Source organism: Hordeum vulgare, chromosome 3H (assembly GCF_904849725.1).
Source record: "Hordeum vulgare subsp. vulgare chromosome 3H, MorexV3_pseudomolecules_assembly, whole genome shotgun sequence".
NCBI classification, from domain to species: Eukaryota; Viridiplantae; Streptophyta; class Magnoliopsida; order Poales; family Poaceae; genus Hordeum; species Hordeum vulgare.
In genome coordinates this window covers 362,775,704-362,791,982 of record NC_058520.1, presented here as the reverse complement: position 1 = coordinate 362,791,982, position 16,279 = coordinate 362,775,704, and the positions used below count along the sequence as shown (strand labels likewise).

Sequence of the window (16,279 nt, the reverse complement as noted above, 5' to 3'; positions counted from 1 at the left end):
GAGCCTTATTTTAGAAGAATGGATCTTCTTCAATTTGTGCTCAACTTTAAAGGCACACCACCATGGTTGAACGCCACGGCCCTAACCTCACTTACGGACCGTTGGAGGCCGGAGACGCACTCTTTTCACCTTCCTCTTGGTGAGATGAGCATAACCTTGGAGGATATTGCTATGATCACCGGGCTTCCTATTGAGGGTAGGGCTCTTACAAGGAAGGTTAGGTCAGATGGGTGGCGACAACGGGTTGCAGCATTGGTTGGTGTTGAACCTGAGCCATGAACTGATGAAACTAGGAAGGATCCTAGGCCATCCGGTGTGTTGTTATGTTGGATATAGTGACATTTTCGCAGGTGCCCAAAGGATGCTAGTCCGGTTGTTGTGGAGAGGTTCGCGAGAGCTTATCTCTGGAATCTTTTGACCCAAGTGGTGTTTCCAGATGGCACTGGGGACACAGCCTCATGGATGTTCTTGGATCCTCTTCGTGACTGGGATGTTAAATGGAGTTGGGGTTCGGCGGCACTAGCCTTCTTGTACCGTCAGGTATGGCTTAATATCATGCATTTTCATTTTATTCAATGGGATATGATGCATTTTCATTATATTAAATGGGTATATGTTGCATTTTCATTTTATTAAATCTGTAGTTGGATGGAGCATGTATGAGGAGTAAGCCGACGTCTAGTCTTGGAGGTTTCGTCTGGGCCCTATAGGTTTGGATGTGGGAGCGTATCCCTGTTGGCCGGAACTTCAACCTTGCTCCGGAAGAACCCTGGAAGTACCCATTTGACGGGGATGAGGAGCGATACCCCACTATCGCATACACATGGGCTAATGTCCAATGGACGAGTATCGTGGCTATGGGGCGGTATAAGGCATACATAAGCGAGCTTGACATGCTAACTTACGAACAGGTAAATGCTTTATCAAATTTGCTGATTTTTTTTTCATGGATGGTTGAGTGACTTGTTGTTATGTAGGTCAACTTGAGGCCGTACACGATACTTAGGCAGTTCCCTCTGAGCAACATGTGCCTTCATGACCAGCATCTTTGGCGTGTGCGGTGCCCGATGATATGCTTTTATGCGGTGGAGTGGCATCTTCCTCACCGTGTTTCAAAGCATTTCGGGGTATAACAACGCACCCCACCGGATTACGTAGAGACAAGTGTGAAGCTACATAAGTGAGTATTTTGTATCACGTGTTTCTCCTGTTGATCAATGTCTAACATGAAAAAATAAAACTGATGTAGTATTCTAATGCTTTGTAGGACAAACCGGCAAAGCAATAAGACTGTCATCAATTGGGAGGAGAACCACATGACTTGGGTGGACATGTGGAATGCTCAGAGACAACATCGAGTTGAAAATGATCAAACACCCGACACTGACGAGGCGGCATACCTAAGGCATTTGGAGTGGATGCGTACAGAGTACATAGTTATCCATAAGGCTGACTGGACTCGTTCTGATTGCTTGGACCTACTGCCGAGTGAGGCTGCTGATGCTGCATTCAACAATTCAATTAGGGAGACAGTTGGAGCGCATCTTGACTATGGTCCTCTCCATGACCGAGTGGTACGTCCTTCCTTTAAAATATGAACAAGTGTCATTTATTCGTGGGTGGTATTTCACATGTGTTTTATCCAGGGCACAGAGCTATAGAGATGTATCAACGATAGTAACGTGGTCCTTGGCCGTGCCCCATGTCCACAAACGGACGGACTTGTTAGAACTACTCTGCAGGTTTGATGCCTTGTTAACCTTTGTTTTGTCGTACCTTCGTTAGCATATTAACATGTCATTATCTTTTCCTTGCGCAGAAGGTCGTCAATCCTTGCCGCACACTAGCGGCTTTACTTTCTTGCCATGGTGTTTCGTCCACCGATGTGAGGGCACGTGCGCAGTACACGATGGATGTGCAGTCTTCCGCTCGTCCGTCTGCCAGCCGTCCACGGTCCTCTTCCGCTCGTCCGTCTTCGAGTCGAGCACATGCTTCTTCTAGCCGAGCACATGTTGAGGAGATTGAAGAAGAAGAGGAGTCAGATAACGAGGCCGCGGATCCGGACTTCATTGAGTTTGGGGCTTCGCAGATGGAAGATGCTCCGTAGCCAAGTCAACCCACTCAGTCGACGGAAGAAACACGTCGAGCTAGCTTAAGGAACATCCGACGTCCTGGCTGGTAGAATACTTCAGAGGGCTACGTCACTAAGGGCAAGATGGCTGCGAAGAGAGGGAGGAAATGAAGTATAAACTAGTGTCATGTCATGCTAGTATGAACTTGTCTTATGGAGTTTTATGTAGTTTCAAGTTTGAAGTATGAATTTGGCTTAAGTACTTTGAAGTATGAACTGTGAACTAGTGAATTTGTCTTGTGGAGTTTTATGATGTTTCAAGTTTTATGAACTAACGAACTTGTCATGTCAATGGTTCAAAGTACTAACTTCATATTGTGTGTAAGTTGGAAATGTGTTCTCAATGACTCAAAGTGTAGAGCTGCCTGCTAAGAGAAGCAAAAAAATTCCCATCCTCAGTTTCTGGTCTAAAGAAGAAAGCAACAATTCTGATGAAGAAAATGCATCTACTACCTCCTACAGTTTCTGGTCTAAAGAAACGCCGAAGCCTCTGGCGTTTTTGAGGTGGGCTGCAACGCCAAGACTGCTGGCGTTTTCGAGGTGGTCTGCAACGCCACAGAAGACCGACGTTATGATGGTGCCAGGAAACGCGACGTTAGACTGGCGTTGCATAGTGGGTCAAAAACGCCACGGCGTTTCAAAAAAGGTTAGATCGTGAAATCTTTTCAAACTGAGTTCATTTTGTACACAACTTTAAATAATATGTCAAAACAGTGAAAAAATCCGAGAAGCGGACCGAACCAGGGTAGACCAGCATAGTGTGTGTTCAGTCGGTGCAGTGCAGTGCAGATCAAATCAGACAAAAGACAATGGCATCAGCAGCGCCTTTCTCCGGCAGTCTCCTTCGCCTGACAAAACCAGGAACACCACAGCCCCCGTTCTTCTCCCCTCCGCCGTCTCGTTCCCACTTCGACCTTCGAAACCGACCCCCTAAGACAAAGAGGCCAATCGCCGGAGCAGCAGGAGCCCTCGCCTCTTCTTCCATGGCGGCAGCCCAGCCCCAGATGCGCGATGGCCAAAAACAAGGGGCGGAGGAGGCCATGAAGCTGCTGTTCGTCGAGATGGGCGTCGGTTACGACCAGCACGGACAGGACATCACCTCCGCCGCCGTGCGCGCCTGCAAGGATGCCATCTCCTCCAACTCCATCCCCGCCTTCCGCCGCGGTAACCCAATCGCTTACCTGTTTCCCTCGGTTATTTCGCCGAACACCTCGCCCGCACACAAAGCATTTACTCGAATCATTAGCTGACCGTGCTTTTAGCACGGATTGCGCCTGCAGGGTCGATACCAGGGGTGAACAGTGAGCAGATGAAGCTGCAGATCAAGCTGGGTGTCCCGAGGCCGGTGCAGCATCTGTTGGACTTTGAGAGAATCAAGGCCGTCTTCCCCTAGTGAGCATTTTCTCTGCCTTTTCTTTGTTCCTGTGAAATCTTCAAACCTGACCATTCAAGGGCTGGAACTAGAATCCAGTGCAATGCTGCATTGTGATGGGATCTTATTTATGACAAGTCAATTTTCACGGTGCCTTGTCAGTCATTAGAGTGAGGTATATATTCCTTATTGCAGAGCATCCGTATTTCCATCTTGGTTTATACCTTCTGGGTGTTAATGGCAAAGCTGCCAAAGTTTTATCAAGCAGCACAACAGAAGGATGTGTGGTCAGTAGGCTGGTCGTAACGGGAGTATCATAGGTAGTATCATGCATGCCAACTAGGCAATTTTGATGAGGTAGGCTGGTCGTAATGGGAGTATCATGCATGCCAACTAGGCTATTTTGATGAGGTGGCATAGAATTAAATGAAGGAAGAGAGGATTAAGTATCATATCATGATACCGTATCATATTAAATGTTGTGCTACTATGTGTCATGCATGACAATAAATGAACTGTTCTATGATACTATGCATTACGGATGTAGTATCATACACTAGTATCATACGCATGATACTAGTATATGATACTCCCCATTACAACCAGAATAATTTTGAATTCTCAACACCACCATGTGTTTCAGATGTGAAAGATTTTATTCAGGTCAGAAAACAGTACCACCACATACTAGCAAATGTAAGTAATAAGGTAGCCGAACCCAAGGCTAGTGTCTCATTAAATGTTTAACTTTATGAGGCAGTATGCAATGTGAGGTAAGATAACAGTCAACAGCACAAACACACCTTATGTGGATATACAAGAGAGCAATCATGCGATTTACATGACTTGTCGAGAACATATACTTGCAAGAGTTGAATATTGCATATTGCGTAGTACTCATACAGTTCCTATAAGGCTAGTCATTGTTGCATGGGCTATATTTACTAATTGGAGGCCCTTTTTAAGTCTCCACTTCTCTAGATGAATTTGTAAGAAGTTTCCAATAGGAGATCATCCGACTATTGGTTTGATAGTACAAGAACCCTCAGATCTTTGTAATAGGTTTTGTTGTAGACGATAACAGAAGGGTTACTTGCACATGATACATGCTACATGCGAAGTTGATTCGTCCCTCGACAGAAGAGTCCAACCATTCATAGTTAATCAGAGGAGAGAAAAGTTTTGACGGACACGTTGCTCTATCGGATATATACAGCAACTATTCCATAGATGTCATGATACAATGCGCATACCTATTAAGTTGAACCATCTGTCAAAAAGAAAAATGAAACTGAATAATCGTAATTAGCAGGAAGAAAACTGCTGTTGGTCATGTTCCCTAATAGGATAGATAGTTATATATTGGCACACGAACGAGGAGGCGGCTAAGAAATACTACTCCGTCCCATAATGTAAGACGTTTTTGCAAGCTGGGACGGAGGGAGTAGTATGCATCTATCTTAATTCTGAAAAGAGGGTGCAATTTCCTGTATTAATAAGAGACAAATATGAACATGATCTATGACGGGTGCTATGCATTTTTTTCATCACCCATTGAATGTGGTATATACTGGAAAACTGTAAGGGCAAAACAAATAAAACTTCCCCGAAACTAAATATTGTGTGTAGCATAGCCATTCCATCTATAGAAGAGAATGTCTCGTATTCTCAATCAATATTGCCTATGTAGAAAGTGGTATATGTTAATGTTGCATCAAGATTATGCCTGTCTTTGCTATCATACTTACACATATTCTCAGACTGAGTAAACAACTGGAAATGCATTCTTATTAAGTAAATAGCGGGCGAGCATCATCGTCCATTTTGAACATAATACATGTGCCGTGATTTCAGTTCGTTGGTCTTTGAAATCATCCTTGAATTTAACGCATGTGTCAAATTATCCATTAGACTACAGATAAGTGTACCAATCCTAGATAGAAATCTAACAAATCAATCTTGGTTGACAATAAAAAACTGTTCTTGGAAATCCTAGGTCATTGGGTTGCAAGACTTTCGAAAATCGGAAGTAAAACAATTGAGAATGACAAATTGACAATCCACTTAAGTAAAACTAATTGAAGTAATAAAATTTATCTTTCCGTAGCAATTTAAAACTATGAAGGGTGGACCTGGCGCAGTGGTAGAGTCTCTCTCTAGTCTCTGTCCACTTGTGACCTGGAGGTCCTGGGTTTGAACCAGCCTCTTTGCAGAATTATTATTATGCAAGGGTAAGGACGTAAGGTTGTCTAGAAATTTCCTTCCCCAGACCCCACCTTGTGTGGGAGCTTTCAGCACTGGGTACGCCCTTTAGCAATTAAAAGTATGATATGTTTTCAGTAATATTCTTTCAATGTATTCTTATACATCTCACATATAACATTTTCTGTAAATTGTTGTACTGTTATGTGATTTGTAAATTATAGCCGTCCAGTTACACGGGGCTGATGACTAGGGCTTAGTTTGTCAGCACAGTTTTTAGAAACCATAGTAGTTCAAAACCACAGTATTCCAATACATGGGCAAGGAATACTACAGTTCTTAAACTGTGGTTTTCTCTGTTTTACCAAAACCACAGTATTCCAATGCATGGTGCTGTTTTACCATAGTTTTGACCACTTGTTACGCATGGATGGCAACTGAACCTAACTCAGCACACTAAAGGAGTTATACGGCCGGACTAATTAGCATCTGCTAACGGCCGCCAGCTGCATGCAGTCGCCATGCACGAGGTCAGCACATCCGCACCTAGATGCTAGGATCTGTAGCAGCCTGAGTTTTCACTTGTATGTCTATCCCTGCTTCCTGTACTTCTAGCAAGTATGTGCACGTTGCTAGGAAGTATTAGTATTAGTCTAGGAGTCCTTATTAGTCTATTAGTATTAGTCTAGGAGTCCTTATTAGTCTATGTTTACTTTCCTTGCACCTCAAGTCATGTGTAATATATATATGCCCCTTGGGCCTTCAATAAAGATAAGTTGCTTTCCTAACATGGTATTAGAGCCTAGGTTTAGGTCTCCGGACGCTGCAACTCGTCCTTACGATCCAACTTTTTTTTCTTCCTCTCGATCGATCTGTTCTGGGTCGATCCGCCCAGCTCCTCTCGCTCGGTCCTCTCATGCCGGCGCTCCCTGCAGGCTTCGCTGCTACCTCAGCCATCCAGTCGCCATCGTGTCGATATACTCGCTGCAGTCCCAGCCGCCGTCGTGCCGATCTCCTCCCTGGTCGTCACTGCCGTTCACGCCCGTCGTCGCGCCGCCCTCGCCAGTCGTCGCCGCCGCCGCCCTCACCAGTCCGCCACCGTCCTCCACTCCGGCCGCCGGATCTTCGTTGCTCCACTTCGGATCGGCTCTGCTTCTCCTCCAGATCGGATCGGGTGGTGGCGCCGCAGTCCAGGTCGACGAGCTGGTGGCCCTGCACGCCGAGGTCGCGGTCTATGAGGCGCTCGACGTGGACGAAGCGGTCGACGCGGAGCTGCTGGCCTTGCACGCCGAAGTCGCGGTTGATGAGGCGCTCGACGTGGACGAAGCGGTCGACGCGGCAGGGGATGGCAATGGCGCCCTGGTGCCTGAAGCCGTACTCGCGCTCGGCCTCGTCGAGGAGTGCCCTGTTGCTGCGTTCTTGCTAGCCTGCTTTGCTTTGCTGCTGCACACGTGCCTGCAGCTGGCTTTCCCACTGCTGCTGCTAGGTTGATGTTCTACAAGCCACGTACATGACGTGATCCCCCGTGCTACTCTTCTCCTGCATGTCCATCTGCGTGCTCCTCTGTCTACTTCCGCTTGGATGATACTGCTTTGCCACTCCTCTTTGCTAGCTTGTGTGCTGCATCTCGTGCTCCCCATGGCCGTTTACCATCGCTTGGCCTGCTGCTACTCTGTTTTGGTCTCTGATTTTTTTACGCTGCTATTGCATCTAGTCTTGAGTTTAGTCTATGCTTCTAGCTTTCTATATATTTCCGCTGCGTCCACCAAATCCGTCGATGTTTTGTGTTATCACGTCATGCGAGTCCACCATACCTTTGTCCGTCGGCCTTTTCTCCGGTCCTGATCCTTTCTAAGCAACTTTTGTGGCCTATTTGCCCTTATTGTTTTCTATAGGATTTTCTGGCCTTCTTTTGCATTGTCGATCTACGTTCATCGTGCCTTATCTGCCGAGCTTCTTTCGCCGACGGTTGTCGTGGACTATGATTTTCCGCTCAATGCTTTATTCTCTTGATTTGCCATCTTCTTTTGACAACCCATCTTCTCTTGATACTTATGTTGTATCTTCAAGTGATGCGGTGTCTTCCTCTGATGTGCCATCTCTTCGGTGTCTTCCTCTTGATGTGCCATCTTCTTTTGACAACCCATCTTCTCTTGATACTTATCTTGTATCTTCAAGTGATGCGGTGTCTACCTCTGATGTGCCATCTCTTCGTTCTCTCCTTCGGCGACTCGACAAGTTTTGAAGACTCTTCATGCTACGACGACACTCTCAAGACGCGAATTTGGATTATCATTTTTTTTAGTATTACACTTCTTCAAGTGCAATGCTACTGCATACGCTTTGCATTTGAGGGGGGGGGGGTGTTAGGAAGTATTAGTATTAGTCTAGGTGTCCTTATTAGTCTATTAGTATTAGTCTAGGAGTCCTTATTTGTTATGACCGGTACAACGTACCAACGGAGGAGGCCCAATGGGCAGGGTTAATTACGGGCTTAGCCCAAGTTATCTTACCTATCTTAGAGTCCAAGTTATATTAGAGTCCAAGTTAGAGTCCAAGTTATCTAGGGTTTAGTGGAGGCTGTCCTCCTATATAAACACATGTACCCCTTCGATATTAAGCAGACAATAAATAGTATATTCTGTTGTTGTCTCCCTCAGGAGACGAGAGCCCCAAACCCTAGCCGCTTCTCTCTCTCTCTCACGCCGCGACGGCGCCCAACCGCCGGCGCCGGCGTCCCCAACCTCGCAGCCCGCACTTCCACCCCTACAACCTACGCCCGAGACCTGGTAGAACCCTAGCCTCTACCAATTTGGTATCAGATAGCTTGGGTTCGATGAGTTTGTCGGACCTTCCCACCACCACCGCCGCCGCCACCACCGCCTTCCCCGCCACCTCGCAGCAGCCGCCGCCGGCCACCTCAGGTCCGGCTGCCTCCGGTCCTGCGGCCCTGGTGGCCGAACCCGCCCCGTCCTGTCCCCGGCGGAGATGTCCTCGGCGATCCGCGACCTCAACCTGGCGGTCTCGAACCTCCGGACTTTCCTCCAGGCTCCGTACGCAACCCCGCCACCACCGCCTCCGCCGGCGGCGCCCTTCGCGCCACCGCCCCCGACCATTGTCGCGCCCCAGGGCCTGCCGATCACCCAGGTCCGGTGGCCGCCGTCGCCGTCCCCGCTACCGACATGGATTGACACGCCGACCTACACGACGGCGCCACTACAGCCGACGGTGTTGCAGCCACCCGCCCCCACCTTCGGGGGGTTCGGCGGGTACACTGATCCGTACGTCAGGAGCTCCGTGGTGCCGCATCACTCTCCTTCCGCCGCGTTGGGTCGTCACGAGGGCACCTACGCGGCCTCACCACACGTGCAACAGCCACCCCGCTTAACCAAGCTGGCATTCGCCACCTACGACGGCACCGTCGACCCCCTGAACTGGCTCAATCAGTGCGACCAGTTTTTCAGGGGGCAGCGGACCATGGCGTCCGACCGCACGTGGATCGCCTCCTACCACCTCCGTGGCGCCGCCCAGACTTGGTACTACGCCCTTGAGCAGGACGAGGGCGGGATGCCTCCGTGGGAGCGCTTTCGCGACCTGTGTCTCCTCCGGTTCGGCCCCCCCATACGTGGGAGCCGCTTGGCCGAGCTCGGTCGCCTTCCCTTCACCACCTCGGTGCAGGACTTCGCCAACCGCTTCCAGACGTTGGCCTGCCATGCGCCTGACGTCACGCCTCGCCAACGCGCCGAGCTCTTCGTCGACGGCCTTCCCGACCACATCCGCATCGACGTCGAGATGCACGACCCCCAGGACCTGCAGACGGCCATGTATTACGCAGGCGCGTACGAGCAGCGCGCCAACGCCCTGCAACAGGCGTTCCCGGGCCGCGGCACGCGTCCCCCGACCCGCCCCGCCCCGGCGGCCGCCACCCCGACACGCCCCGCCCTGCCGGCCGCTACTGCGGCTGCCCCTGCGCCGACACGCACCTTCCGGCGCTTGACGTCGTCCGAGCAGCTCGAGCGGCGCCGCAAGGGCCTGTGCTTCAACTGCGACGAGCCGTATGCGCCGGGTCATACGTGCGCCCGCCTGTTCTACTTGGAGACTGTCGACGACGCGGAGGTGGAGGCCCTCACCGCGGAGCTCGACGCCACCACACTCTCCGAGGCCGGCGTCACGACCTACGGACCGGTCGACGCGACCGCCTTCGTTGTTTCCCTACATGCCATGGCTGGCATCAAGACGGCAAAGACGATGCTGCTTCCGGTGACGATCAACGGGGAGCGTCTCACCGCGCTCGTGGACACGGGTTCGACGCACAACTTCCTGTGCGGGGACGCCACGCGCCGCCTCGCACTCCAACCGGCAGGCTCGGAGAAGTTCAGCGTCACCGTCGCCAACAGGGACCGCCTTGCTTGCTAGGGCGTGGCGCGGCAGGTTCCCGTCCTCATCAGCGACGAGCCGTTCTCCATCGACTGCGTCGGCATCGACCTGGGCTGCTACGACTTCATCCTCGGCATCGACTTCCTGTCCACTCTCGGCCCCATCCTTTGGGACCTCGATGTGCTGTCCCTCATCTTCTGGCGCGAGGGCGGCCGTCGCGTTCAGTGGACAGGCATCGGTGGCTCCGGCGCCGTGACTCCACAGCTCCAGTTGATGGCGGCCGCACTGGACGAGGCGCATCCCCTCCTGGCCGACCTCCTGCAGCAGCGCAACGACATCTTCGACGAGCCACAGGGCCTCCCTCCCGCGCGGCCTGTGACCACCGCATCCACCTGCTGCCGGACACGACACCTGTAGCCGTGCGTCCCTACCGGTACCCTCAGCTGCAGAAAGACGAGCTCGAGCGTCAGGTGGCGGTCATGCTCGCGCAGGGCATCATCCGGATTTCGACATCGCCGTTCTCCGCCCCGGTGCTCCTTGTGCGCAAGTCCGACGGCACATGGCGCTTCTGCATCGACTACCGCGCCCTCAACGCCCTGCGTCCAAGGACAAGTTCCCCATCCCCGTCGTGGATGAGCTCTTGGACGAGCTACACGGAGCGCGCTTCTTCACCAAGCTCGAGCTTCGCTCGGGCTACCATCAGGTGCGCATGCACCCTGACGACATCGAGAAGACGGCATTCCGCACTCATCATGGCCACTTCGAGTTCCTGGTGATGCCGTTCGGCCTCTCCAACGCGCCGGCGACCTTCCAGGCCCTGATGAACGACGTGCTGAGCCCATACTTGCGCCGCTTTGTGCTTGTTTTCTTTGATGACATTCTCATCTACAGTGCATCTTGGGCGGAGCACTTACAACACGTGGCCATCATCTTCAACGAGCTTCGAGCGCATCGTCTTCACCTCAAGCGCTCGAAGTGCTCGTTCGGCACGACCTCCGTCGCGTACCTGGGGCACGTCATCTCGGCGGACGGGGTAGCGATGGACGCGGACAAGGTCGTCGCTGTCGCCGCGTGGCCGATCCCGCGGTCACCGCGGGCGCTCCGCGGCTTCTTGGGCCTCGCCGGCTACTACCGGAAGTACATCCAGGACTTCGGCCTCATCGCCGCGCCACTGACGCGTCTCCTTCGATGCGACGCCTTCTCCTGGGACGAGGAGGCGACTACGGCATTCGAGGCTCTCCAGCGGGCGCTCACGACGGGACCCGTCCTCCAGATGCCGGACTTTGATATGTCGTTCATGGTGGACTGAGACGCCTCTGGCATCGGCTTCAGCGCCGTCCTCCACCAGGACGAGGACCGCTCGCCTTCTTCCGCCGCCCCTTCGCCGCTCGCCATCACAAGCTCGCGGCCTACGAGCGCGAGCTTATTGGGCTGGTTCAGGCGGTGCGTCACTGGCGGCCTTATCTTTGGGGCCGGTCATTCCGTGTGCGCACGCACCACTACAACCTCAAGTTCTTGCTGGACCAGCGCCTCTCCACAGTTCCGCAACACCAGTGGATCAGCAAGCTCTTTGGCTTCGACTTCACCGTTGAGTACCGCCCCGGCCGTCTCAACACGGTCGCCGACGCCTTGTCCCGCCGCAACACTGAGGATGTCGCGGACGACGTCGCCATGGCTGGCACTATCATGTGCATTCGCTCCGGGCCATCTTTCGCCTTCATCGACGACATTCGCCGGGCAACTTCGACGGTCGTGGACGCCCAGGGCCTGCGCCAGCGCCTTGATGCCGGCGAGCTGGACGCGCCCTGGCGCTTGGACGAGGGGCTGCTCCTACATGGCCGCCGCATCTTCGTGCCCGACCATGGCGACCTGCGCCACCAGGTCCTGACCTTGGCGCACTCTGCAGGGCACGAGGGCGTGCAGAAGACTCTCCATCGTCTCCGTGCTGATTTTTACATCCCCGGTGATGGCGCGATGGTCCGCGACTGGGTGCGGTCGTGCGTGACGTGCCAGCGGAACAAGACGGAGACACTACAACCCGCGGGTCTACTGCAGCCGCTGGACGTACCCTCCCAGGTGTGGGCGGATATTTCCATGGACTTCATCGAGGGCCTTCCCAAGGTGGGCGGCAAGTCCGTCATCCTCAAGGTGGTTGACCGCTTCTCCAAGTACGCGCACTTCATCGCCCTGGGTCATCCATATACAGCCGCCTCCGTGGCGCGGGCCTTCTTCGACGGCATCGTCCGCCTCCACGGTTTTCCGTCGTCCATCGTCAGCGATCGTGATCCCGTGTTCACGGGACATGTCTGTCGGGATCTCTTTCGACTGGCGGGCGTGAAGCTCCGCATGAGCACGGCGTTCCACCCTCAGACAGACGGCCAATCCGAGGTGGTCAACAAGGTGATCGCCATGTACCTGCGCTGTGTTACTGGTGATCGTCCACGAGCTTGGGTGGACTGGTTGGCGTGGGCGGAGTACTGCTACAACACCTCCTATCACTCCGCCCTGTGCACCACGCCTTTCGAGGTGGTCTACGGGCGCCCACCTCCGGCGATGCTCCCTTACGAGCCTGGGACGGCTCGGTCCGAGACGGTGGGCGACTTACTCCGCACCCGCGACGACATTCTGGCTGAGGCACGCCAGCGTCTTCTCCAAGCACAACAGCTGGCTTGGAAGTACTACGATGCTCATCATCGCGAGGCGGAGTTCGCGGTGGGCGATTGGGTGTGGCTGCGCCTCCTCCACAGGACCACGCAGTCTCTGGACCCGCGCTCCAAGCGCAAATTGGGACCTCGCTACGCTGGTCCCTTTCGTGTGCTGGAGCGTGTCGGCACACTCGCATACCGCTTGGAGCTGGCAGCTGGTTCTCGCCTCCACGACGTCTTCCATGTCGGCTTACTGAAGGCCTACCGCGGGGACCCTCCTGCAGCGGCGCCGGCCCTTCCTCCTACTTCGGATGTCCGCCTCCTTCCAGCTTCCGCACATGTGGCGAAGGTGCTGCAGGCGCAGCAGCGTCGCGGCGTCTGGCATGTCTTGGTACAGTGGACCGGCCTGCCAGAGGAGGAAGCGACTTGGGAGAAGCTCGACGATTTCCGCCAGCAGTTTCCAGATGTTTAGCTCGAGGACGAGCTGTTTGAGAAGGCGGGGAGAGATGTTATGACCGGTACAACGTACCAACGGAGGAGGCCCAATGGGCAGGGTTAATTACGGGCTTAGCCCAAGTTATCTTACCTATCTTAGAGTTCAAGTTATATTAGAGTCCAAGTTAGAGTCCAAGTTATCTAGGGTTTAGTGGAGGCTGTCCTCCTATATAAACACATGTACCCCTTCGATATTAAGCAGACAATAAACAATATATTCTGTTGTCGTCTTCCTCAGACGAGAGCCCCAAACCCTAGCCGTCTCTCTCTCTCTCTCTCTCACGCCGCGACGGCACCCAACCGCCGGCGCCGGCGTCCCCAACCTCGCAGCCCGCACTTCCATCCCTACAACCTACGCCCGGGACCTGGTAGAACCCTAGCCTCTACCATTATTAGTCTATGTTTACTTTCCTTGCACCTCAAGTCATGTGTAATATATATATATATATGCCCCTTGGGCCTTCAATAAAGATAAGTTGCTTTCCTAACACACGTCACCTAATCTAGCACCTGGATTCGTGCATTGCCATTGCATGGGTGGCTGATGTTTAAGGCTTCGACTAACACACCTATATGTATTGTGCCTCAAATGAACACACCATTGCAAGATATGTTGTCCTCATGAAAAAAATCGTTCTCCTGTACGAATGTGATCTACTACAAGTTAGCATGTGCGTTCTATTATCAATCATTTTGGGGGAGTCCGGTAAAACTTTATGCCTGATATGTGATATGCACATCTTAGCAGGCGCGTTGTATTGTAAATCAGAATGTTTTTTTTTTGGCGTGCTAACGTAGGGAAGACAATGAATTGGCTATCATCGAAGCTTTGTATGCTAGTGATAGAACTTCGGCCAATCACACACGTATTCATACATCCATCCTTATGGGAGACCGAATTGAGATGTAAAGGAGATTTTCAGATGGAGAAGTATATTTTTCGTAACATAGTCCAGTGCCTTCGAGAGAGATGCCATCTAAGAGATACGAATTTTGTTTCGGTGGAAGAACAGGTAGGCATATTTTTTATGCCGTTTCGAAGAATGCAACCAATTGTACACTCCAAGGGCAATTTTAGCATAGTGGTGAGACCATAAGTCGCTATTCCAATATTGTGTTGAACGCACTCGTGATATTTTCTGGAAATGCAATACAGTTGCCTCCAATTAATGTTTCTTTAAAAGTTGCAAGCAATCCAAAATTTATGTCATATTTCACGGTATTATTCACAGTAAACGTCACCACAGTTGACTAATATTAGTGTGTCACAAAGGCTTGGCTACAAGTGCATCATAACCAACAATAGCTAACTCGGAGTTACAGGGTTTGCGTAGGATATCTGATCCCTAGGCCTTAATTCGGTGGAGTTACTGAACTACTGATAATATGCATCTTGGTGTATTACATAACATGTTATACTCCCCCTTTTACAACAAAACAGCTCATACCCTTTTTCTCGTTATTTGTAGTGGTGAGATCACTAGCTGTGAGGTCGTTGACGGCGGGATGATCTGTTCAAGTGGAACATGCATCGAAGCAATGGGAGATAAAAACGATGACTGCTACATTGTCAATGCTGCCGTCTACGTCGGTTACTAATGTTAGCCTGAAGGAATTGTTGTCTTGGAACAGTGGAAAACTTAAAGGAAAAAAACCCGGACCGGGAGAGGGAAACTGGACATTCTCGTAGGCAATAAGCTTGTATAACTGCTATATGAACAGAGAAAGGGTCAAAATAGGGGGAGACCAGCCTCCCGTTAATCCATCCTGCTACCGGGGGTCACCGGTTGTCTTACCCTAACCCCCTAAGAGGCTAAGACGGCAATCTCGCCGTGAGTTTCATTGTTGGAGTTCATCGGAATTGGCCTGTACATTGTCATCTCGTGTTGTATGGTGTGGGGAGGTGGAGGATGTTGACCTTATTCTCTTCTTTTTGTGGCGTGTGATCGTCTCGTATGAGAGGTTGCCCTGAAGTATTGCCTTGCTACTAGGTCCACGGACCAATTCAAACCCAATTTGTCTTGAGCTGGGAGAATCCAAGCCTTGTCTGTTTCTGCTGCGGTTATGGTTTGGGTGGTCTTGTCTTTGTGGCTGCTAACCAGGAATCATGTGGTGCATCCAGCTTCGAGCTACAAGTTGAAGATATGGGGGTGGTCTCGGCAAAACGCATGCAGTCAGGCGGAGCAGAAAGTGTGTTGAATCTGTACAAGATTCAGACCGCACAACGCAAATAGACTGGTGGGCATTTAGGAAATACTGTACTGCCAAGATGGCAGAGGAAGTAGTGGGCAATGCCTACGAAAATACAATGGTGCACATTGTTCCATGTAAATGGACTTGTGGACTTTTAGCAAATAGTCAAGAAGGCAATGCCTACGAAAATACAAGGGTGCACGTGGTTTCATGTAATACAATAGACTGGTGGACATGTGCACCCATTATGAACAGTAAAATCTAAAAAATAGCAATCAGATTCAAACAATTCTAAAATTTGAGGTTATCAAACTTAATTGACTGTTCAACTCAAACATTAGATTTCTTGAGCGAATGTGGTATTCTCGGCGAAGAAAAAAATCGGACATCCAAATTACCTCAAACATGGTCTTTTTTATAGCAATAATTTTGTCTTGTTTTTCCCAAATGATAACGCCCACACATATGTCATGTTTGCACTTTGCTCACACGTGTTGATCCACGTTGATTCTGTTTTGCATGAATCTTAAAGGAATCTGTTGGAATTTCGTCCCACGTAGGCATCATCGTGTGTGTGGGCGTTGGAGAGTTCGTCCACACGACCTGCAACGCGCGGTAGACAATTGTACTGTATGGTTGAATCAGTTTCTGCCCACACAGTCACCACCTAGTCCATGCGCGTGTGGGCGAACTGCTCTTCGTTCACACGACGCTCGTACTTGCTAGATGGCAACTTCAGTTAAGCGTACGTGGCAACTAGGTAAACTCACATGGTAACTATGATTCATTGCTAGATGGCAACTGTAGTTGCGCGTACATGGCAATCAGGTAAACATACGTGGCAACTATGATTAACCATACATG

The 16,279-nt window shown here is 51.2% G+C and overlaps 1 protein-coding gene across 2 annotated transcripts; it reads left to right on the top strand.

Annotated features, from left to right (window-relative positions):
- The first annotated feature begins 2,909 nt into the window (after positions 1-2,909).
- Positions 2,910-15,247, top strand: LOC123443870. Of its 2 annotated transcripts, none has more exons than XM_045120408.1 (3): positions 2,910-3,295; positions 3,394-3,523; positions 14,692-15,247. In XM_045120408.1, the coding sequence occupies exons 1-3, from the start codon at positions 2,941-2,943 to the stop codon at positions 14,819-14,821; spliced, it is 615 nt and encodes a 204-aa protein (XP_044976343.1). In that variant the 5' UTR covers positions 2,910-2,940; the 3' UTR covers positions 14,822-15,247. The 2 variants fall into 2 exon arrangements, with proteins under 2 accessions (XP_044976343.1, XP_044976344.1); XM_045120409.1 differs by having other exon boundaries at positions 2,911-3,295; positions 3,412-3,523.
- The last annotated feature ends 1,032 nt before the right edge of the window (positions 15,248-16,279 follow it).

Excerpts from the sequence above, each read along its gene's own strand:
- LOC123443870 (XM_045120408.1), top strand. The coding sequence starts at position 2,941 with ATGGCATCAGCAGCGCCTTTCTCCGGCAGTCTCCTTCGCCTGACAAAA. Across the intron at positions 3,296-3,393 it reads CATCCCCGCCTTCCGCCGCG|CACGGATTGCGCCTGCAGGG; the intron begins GTAACCCAATCG and ends CCGTGCTTTTAG. Across the intron at positions 3,524-14,691 it reads ATCAAGGCCGTCTTCCCCTA|TGGTGAGATCACTAGCTGTG; the intron begins GTGAGCATTTTC and ends CGTTATTTGTAG.